The 8,872-nt window shown below is 42.2% G+C and overlaps 1 protein-coding gene across 1 annotated transcript in view; it reads right to left on the reverse strand.

The window, feature by feature from the left end:
- LOC108928899 (arrestin-C-like) overlaps positions 1 to 8,658 on the reverse strand; it is a 39,101-nt gene extending 30,443 nt beyond the window's left edge. The window contains exon 1 of the mRNA XM_018743098.2: positions 8,368 to 8,658. Within this exon, the coding sequence (XP_018598614.2) occupies positions 8,368 to 8,658 (291 nt within the window). The remainder of the gene's footprint in view (positions 1 to 8,367) is intronic.
- Between the last annotated feature and the right edge of the window lie 214 nt (positions 8,659 to 8,872).

An 8,872-nucleotide genomic window follows, 5' to 3' on the forward strand; every position in this document is an offset into this window, starting at 1 on the left:
GCAGGTTATGCAAGAAGTGTTTACTGAATATTGTACACGGTAAAAGTTTATTTTCATCTTTCCTAGCAGCAGTTAAACTTATGTTAAACCTCCCAGCCTGTTTCTAACGAATCTGGTTGACTTCCTGATTTAAAGTAAAGTAAGAGAATGAATACTATCATTATGTATTGTGCAATCTTCATACACCCTTCTGTTTGTAATTACTGTAATTATTCATGTTATTTGTTATTTATTTAACAACCAAAAACAATGTATTAAATGAAATTCAAATCCATCTCAGCATATTGTGTCATCTACAATTCTTGCTTCTATAGCTATCAGTTATGATGTGTTAAAATGTAAATTTCTTTACTTCCTCATTACACTGTAATGAACTATGAATGACAAGGAGTATACGAAAGCTGTAAATTTTACTTTGTGAGTAATGTATCTATTTTACATGGATTTGTAATTTGTTGAAATTCAGTTGGGGTGTGGTGGCACAGTGGGTTGGACTGGGTCTTGCTTTCCAGTGGGTTTGGGGTTCAAGTCCTGCTTGGGGTGCCTTGTGATGGACTGAGGTTGTGTCCTCTGGCCTTAGGCCCTGTGTTGCCAGGTAGGCTCTGTGACCCTGTATGGGACAAGTGGTTCAGAAAGTGTGTGTGAAATTCAATTGCACTGTTTTTCCATTTGATGTACTGTTTTTCCAGTTTAGTTTTTCTTTTTCAATTTTTTAAATGACCTATGGGTTGCTTGTCTGTATCTATGTGGCACTGCTCGTCCTTCATCTTAAACACAGTGGTTGTTCATACTGGTTACACTGGGAGGTAATGAGCAATGAGTGAATGACTAAAAATCTGTAATAATCATGTATATTTAGAAAATGAGAGGAGATGATAAGCTGTTGCTTGGGAGGGAGACATCTGCGAAATGGATAAATGTAAATGTAAGCCGGTACCTGTCTTGGCTCAAAGCAATGAAAACAAAAAGAGGTCTAGAAAATGCATCATCCAAAATATGCCAGTTGGGAACCAGCATCTGCTGTTTCACATATGGCTAAACTTGTACAAACACTGTGCTTGTGTTTATGTAATAGGTTCCTTAAAAGGGTTTCCGGATGTTAGATTGTAAATCAGGACGTAGGGTAGTAGTTAGAGCTGTTGCTTTGCATTTGAAGGACCCAGGTTTGCATTCCTGCTTCCACTGTAATGCTCGCAAACAAGGTACGTACCATATATTTCTGGCTGGTGTAAATGTGCAAATCACAGCAGTGCCTTGGTTATACAAGCAAAACATTGGAAGATGATTTGGAGAAAAGCATCCTGTCAATGAATAAATACTAGTAGTTTTTAAAAAATAAATTAATGAGAGGTTGGCAAGGTGAACCATTTGCCCCTACTTTCCTCGTCATCTGTGGTTACACCTTTACATTTCCTCTTTAAGTGTCATACCTGGGTCTATGTCTAGCTTGCAATCAAGTACCAATTTTGTTTTGTTTCATTGTTCTGTCGTATCTGCTCAAGGCCACAAAGCGCAGTTCCTCATGTGCCTGCAGCAGAGCGCTACAATATATCGCAGCGGGGAAAATTGAACGGGCAGATTGTTCTCCTTCATCCTCGCTTCTGTTTACAGATGCTTTCCTTGTCTTCTGCTGAGAATACATGGAGAACAGTGCGTGGGATCTCGTATAATCATTTTCCACTGGTAGCCACAGAGGCAAGGAAGAGGGGAAAAAAGATCAGCACAACGAAGCGAAGGTGAAATGTTAACAAGAATCTGATGAAATCCAAGGCCTGACAAACTTGGCGAGTTAAAAATTGAACGTGGACGTGCATGCCGGAGGTCTGCTGTCACCGGAGCTCTTCTCCCGCCTGGCGATGCTGGCGGCGGAAGGGTCAGAGAAGTTACGAAAGTAATTAAAGCGCAGCGATTCGCCGCCTGCCGTAAAGAAAAGACAGCAAGCTGTCAGTTTGATTTGGAAAAGTAAATTACAGTTTTAATAATAGGGCACATGAAGGGGAGGGGTATGGGGGGGGGTCGTCCTGCGCCTCCGACGGCAGGTTTGTTGGTGTCCGGTGGGGGGGAGGTATCTACCCATCAACAGTGGCCATTTTCTGAAACGGCACTGGTTGTGCATTGCAAGAGCACAAGTGCCCTTAAAAAAAAGAAAATGCTGGAACATTACCATACTGATTTCATGCGCGTGGCAAAGGGCCTGTGCCAATAACATAGAAGACTCAGCACTCCCATTGTCTGAGGAACTCTGGTCCCCTCTGATATGAAAATTCAATTATTCCCCAAGTAGATCTCGCGCTGCTTTTTGACAGTCAGCGGGAGCGCCTTGCCAGCTGCATCAGCACAGGGGCCCCGCGCCTCCTGATAGCGCGGGGGCCCGCCTTTCAGACACACCGACATGTTGTTGGCGGACAAGATTACTTAAATGTGTTGCATTTAGGGACCGAGAGTTAATCTAATGCATTGCCATTATCACACTCCAGGTAATTCCAATGCCACCTCTATCCGGTATATTTACGCACGCTCACATACTCTCGCACACCTGCACTTCATTGCTTAACATCTGATTATTTATTTTTTTTTTCAGAATTGGCCTCCAAATCTATTGGACTTATTTTGTTGTCCTCATTTTTCTGATGTGGTCATGTTTAAGGAGAAACTCACAACCCTTTCTGCGGTGTCTCAGTTATGTACCTTGTTTTCTCAGGTCTGCTTGAACGGTTGTCCGTTATAACGGAGACATTTATGTTATATCTTTTCATTATGCTCTAATCATTTATGTTTTCCAGAATCATGATTTTGAAGCTTGTAACTGTGTGTTCGAGCAGAAGAATAAGGTTATGACAAGGTTCAAAGCAAAGAGCACTCGTTGAACACCAGCGGTCTTATAGTGACATCTTCATTGTCCATCACCCACAATGAATATCCTCCTTTAAGTCCCTGGAGAGCCCCTTTCTTCTTCACTTCTACCAACTTTTGTCTCACATTTCTATGCATTATTCTACTTTTCATATATTTTCACGATACACATGCGAGCCAATTAAATCAAATTACACTCATTTTTGATGCATCCTTTTGAGGGCTTTACAATAGCTTTACACTCATACTCAAGTAAATGAAAGAGTATTTTACATTAATTCACACAGCTGATGCCTTTCTCCAAAGTGACTTAAATTGTTATTTTGGACATTGAGCTACTTACAGTTATTTTCCCATTTATATACCTGAGAAATTTTGACTAGAGCAATTCAGTCGGTACTTTGTTCAAGAGTACTACAGCAGGAGTAGGTACTCGCAACCGAGCAAAACAATGGTCATAACCACTATGGTACATACTAAGCCAGTTTGATTTTTTCTCCAGTAAGTAGTTATAATACTAAATTAGAACAGTGAATTCTCAGGATGATTTACTAGAACTTTATTTTTCTTTTTCTGATATTTTGTGGTGGAATACAGTCTGCTCTCCGACCAGGTCTCTGCAAATCACAGCCTCTGTAAAAGAACATTGGCCCATTGTCAGTTTTTGCTGTCCCTCAGAGAAATGAAAGCAGACTACATTAATTAGACTGCCCCATTAGATTAGGTGAAATGAGAAGCGCCACTAGACAGTTGCTGAGGGTGTAATCCATTAGAATGCATTATTATATTATTTGTATTATTTGCCAGATTGAAGGAGATGGACATGATTGCGAGGCACACTAACAGTGTTATTACTGTAATTATTATTATTTTATAAAAATGTTATTCAGTTATTTCTGCTGAAAGATGCTTTGAGAGAAGTGGGTTGTGGAACAAAGGTCATGAGCAACGATGTTTGATAACACGGCGGAGGGACAATACGGTCCAGAGCTAACCTTTGATCTGAAATAAGAAAAAAACATGTATTCTTCCGCTGAAGCAGAAAAGAAGCATGTGCAGGTGAATGTGGGTGCTGCAGCGGGACTCTAAGAAAGATGTGACAGAAATGCTTTTCTTGGAAATATACCAACAAATGCTCTTCTTGACAGGCTGCTCTGTTGTCCTCAGAGTATGAAAAAAAAACAATAAAAAGGAGAAGAACGTCACAAGACTTTAAATAAAACACTGTCTTGCTTTGAACGTGGGCCGAGCAGACATGACATTAGATGTTGACACGTGATATGGGCCGGTGAGTTTAAAACGAGGACACATCATAGGTAGTGGGTGAGAACTGCAGCCTTTAGATCCAAAAGTTACATTTACATTTACATTTATTTATTTAGCAGACGCTTTTCTCCAAAGTGACTTCCAATGAAATCTATATAGTGTCATCAGGCCACGCACCTTATTCACCACGGTGACTTACACTGCTAGATACACTACATACAGTGGCTCACTCATCCATACATCAGTGGAACACACTCTCTCTGTCACTCATACACAAACACAAGTTTCCTGTTTGAATCTCAACTACTGCTGTAGTACTCTTGAGAATGGTACTTACACTAAATAGCTCCAGTAGAATTACCCAGCTGTATAAATGGTTAAATAATCAAACGTATCTTAACATTGTAAGTTGCTTGGGAGAAAACTGTCAGCTAAATGAATAAATGCAAATAAGAAAGAGTGAAATAGGCTAGTTAATGTGGTCAAAAATATGCCAAAGACTTTGACACAAAATGAATAAAGAGCTATGCTGAGATGCACAAGATGAAGTTCTCATTTTTTAAAAAACCTCTATACATGTTCATCTATTGTACAGCTGACTGAAGTGATAAACTGATAAATCTCACCATTACTGCCAGTTAAAACCAAATGGGTGAGCTGAAGGCCTGCTATAATTTTCATGATTGTCAAACTAAATTGATTTAAAACAAACACAAAAATACGACGTACAAGAAATCGAAAGCAAATTTTACCAACAGCTAATACACATTTCAGTGTTAATGGCTCTTTTTTTGCTACAAGAAGTAACTTGGCTTTCAAGATGCATGTAAAGACACGCTAGGTTTCTCTCCTGGGTCATGATCCCTTTGCTTTTATTCTGTGAAGTGAATTAAATAAAATTAAAACTAAAATAAAATAACGAAATTAATTGTTTGACAGATTTGAGAGTTGATGAGAAACTCAGATCCGACATCAAATTAAATTGTTTAAAAGTCACGGTTTTCCCAGTTACCTCGGGCTTCCCTCAGCACTGCTGTTGTGCATACATTTGTGTTCACACTTGTCTGTACACCTTATACAGGTGTGTCCAATGTCTACCTCAGGAGCAGAACAACGGGTTCGAGATGCACTTGAATCAAGTGTTTCCTGTCCTCTCTGGCCTTCCCAAGGCCACAGCTCGGGACCCATATTAACCTGTGCCAGGGAGAGAACGCACAATGAAGCCGCAGCGGAGAAAGGGGCTGCCGGTAAGAAGAAAAGGCCTTTAATTGATATTCTGTGCATGGGAGGGAACATTAGTCCTTAGTTAGCAGCGGGTGCACAATTCACTCTGAAGGGAAGGAGGGACGTGTCTCATACAATGCATTCAGGGTGTCCCAAGGGCAGCACAACAGATGAGCATGGAAAAATGCCTCTTTGTGTGTATGTGTGCGCACACGCGTCTGTTTTTGTATGCAGCTCACCTGTAACTGGATTTTTGCTTCTGTCTCTCAGAATGAGCAAATGATGTTCAACCGATGTTCCGACAATCAATTTGTCACATGAAGAAATTATCCACTGAAACAGAGAACTTTATTTCTCACACAAAAGAGGAACGAACGTGGTCTGATCTCTGGACAGCACACTTCAGTCATTCAAGAGGCTCCAAGGACTGATACAGCATCGCCTGATACCTCAGTCTCAGCCAGTTGGCCATGTTACAGGCTCACGTCCCCAGCGTCTTGATATCGTGTAATAGAAGGCCTGACCTTGGACAGGAAAGCACCCCGATGTTCTCCACCAGAGGCATCTTGTTGAAGCAGACACCCCCACGTGGATGAGCAGATGAGACATTGTAGGTAGAGTATGAAAGACATGTCACTTGCTTCACAGCCCAGTGAGATATAATTCCTTACAAATACGGAGGTGCTTATTTCCCTCCCTAAAGCCTGTCAAAGAGGGCAAGATATCCTTTCCTATGGGTGTCATGGGCTAAATATTCAATATCGTTTTCCCGCAGTGATCTTAGCGTGTGTAGAGTTTAAAGCTCAGCGGTGGAGAAAGCTGTGTATGATGCTATATGAAAAAAACCAAGTTTTGCAGGGAATAGTTTTTGAAGAAAAATGTTGAATCTCACCCAGTAGAAGATGAAGAACATTTCTGGTCTATGTCCTTCACTGCATGACTGAAAAGTTACACTCGGTTGTGTATTCGCCTCAGTGCAGGATTTTTTTATAGGATATAATAGACACTTGCAGCTCCTTCACGACATATCAGGTTAACTCAATCCCTGTCTTTTCATAAATGGATCAGTGGGAAATGATTCACGGGGTAGCACAATTCTGCCTTTGTTCTGCATCTCACTTGGGGAAACAAAGAAACCTACGAAACAGGATCTATTTATGCTTCATGAAGAAAGAACATATATAAAGATCCACTATACAGATGTATGTTTCATTTTCCATAAATCTTAGTTCTATAAAAGATGACTTTATTTTTGCTCTAGCAATAGAAGTAAAAATCCAGCATGTATAGATGTAGGCTAGAAATCTGGGAAATAGATCGACCAGACAACATGCAGTATTTTAAGGTTATCAGCCACAGTTTATTCAGTAAATTACAGAAGGTAAAAATGGACTAAGTCTCTGTGTTGTAATGGCATACATTTTATACTTATCTATTCAATGGACTAATGCACACACACACACACACACACACTTTCAGAACCGCTTGTCCCATACGGGGTCGCGGGGAACCGGAGCCTACCCGGTAACACAGGGCGTAAGGGACACACCCAGGACAGGATGCCAGTCCCTCGCAAGGCACCCCAAGCAGGACTCGAACCCCAGACTCACCGGAGAGCAGGACAGTGGTCCAACCCACTGCGCCACCGCACCCCCTTTTTTATTGACTAATGCTTTTCTCCAAAAAAAACTTAACAATGTTATGCTCCTTACAGTTATTTACCCACTAATATATCTGGGAAATTTTTACTGTAGTAATTCAATAGCAGTACCTTTCCCAAGGGTACAACACCGATATTCAAGCATGGGCCCTTTGCTTGCAAAACAAAAGGCTTAACTGCTATGTTACCTGCTTCCTCTTTGAAGGAATTATTCATCCAAACAGGCATCAGACAAAAAAAAGGTCACAGAAAGGTTAATAAGATATAGATTGTATATTGTTTAATATAATGTAGAGATGAATGTGTCCCCGTACCCTGACAATATCCATCTCAAAGTAGAAACAGCTGTCAAACAGCTGTTGCTGTGTAGCAGCTTCACTTCCTAATAGAGCCACTTGAAGTTATCCTGGAGCAAAACTGACTAATGTAATGGGAGGTTAAGCATCCAGATTAATGCGCTGGTGTCAGGACGGTGATGACTGCGACAGGACACCATTAACTGTCAGCAACCATCAAAGGCTCATCAAACCAACAATTAGGCCCATAAATGAATGGTCCCTGTCAAGATGACAATAATATAGGTAGTGAGATTGAGAAGGGAAAAAAAAATCATGCATCAGCCTAATACAAAGTGTCTTTTTTTTTAATGGCACTGTTTTACCGTGTATCCATCCGGTGACTGATCTGAATGCTACGTAACCCATTAGATGGCCTGGTGCAAACAGTGTCGACCGGGGTAGTTTTCTGACTCTCAGTCATCCATTGTGAGCGGTGATGGGAATGACACTCAGGGAAGATTAGCTCCATCGGAATCTGAATGCGTTGCATTAAACCCAAATTGTGATATGTGGCGTGCACCGTCATGACAACGCTGCCGTAACTACTTCCCTCGATCCCGCAACTTTTACACGTACCACCTGTTTTCCCAGTTTTTGCAATGTGCCTGAAAGTGCTTTTATCACTACCGCATTTTCGTGTGTTTGTGCAATCTCACTAATTTTGTTGCATGCCAGTGAGAGACTGTACACATTTTCTTTCATTGCGGGGCGACGCTGCCAAAGAGGAACACTCGAACAGACAGAGACACCACAGAGTTACAGAGCAGCGTAGGTGCTGTCAATGACAACTAGACCCTTTCACAGGATCACATTTTTCCTTTTTTGTCACACCGGTCTTTCAGCCAGCGGCTCCAGGCCCGTTTCCGCGCCAAGTTTTGCGGCCTGCCATATTGTCTGTCCTGCTCAGCTATTTGAAAAATGTTGAATATCAACAAAGGCTTTCAGCGGCGCATTGTCAACTTTTGTATGAAGCCATCTTGGCTGAGTGAGATGGTCCCAGTGCTGCTGGAGCCAGCTGGGGCACACACTCCGGGGGCCGTCGCCCCAGCCCGGCTCTCGCGGCGCACTTCCTCCGCATGGGAAATCCGCCTGCTCGTCAGCCGCCGGTGGCTTTTGTTTGGCTCTGGGCTGTTTGACAGGCAGGCACGTTGAGGGTGGTCCGGAGAATGGAGAGTAGAGCTGTTGCTCAGGGTCATCGGGTGTGGTGTGGCTCAGTGACTGAATTTCCTGCTGTGACCACACCGGGGACCCGGGGCTTCTTGCCACCCCTTCGGATTGCCTCCAATGACTCACGGCCTTGAGGCAGGGGTACGACATCTCACTACTGGTAAGTAGTTGGTATTGGGAGTACCTCACTGAGAGTTAGTTGTGTGCGTGAATGTGTCCATCTGGGTGTGTGTGTGTGTGTGTGTGTGTGCGTATATACGTGCTGACCCATGCGTAAGTGCCTGCATGTCAATGACTGATTAATTTGTTTGCCATTTATTGCTCTACAGTTAAGCGTGCTTTAAAGCATTTCGGAACTTCAAAA

Source organism: Scleropages formosus, chromosome 14, assembly GCF_900964775.1.
Source record: "Scleropages formosus chromosome 14, fSclFor1.1, whole genome shotgun sequence".
Taxonomy (NCBI): domain Eukaryota; kingdom Metazoa; phylum Chordata; class Actinopteri; order Osteoglossiformes; family Osteoglossidae; genus Scleropages; species Scleropages formosus.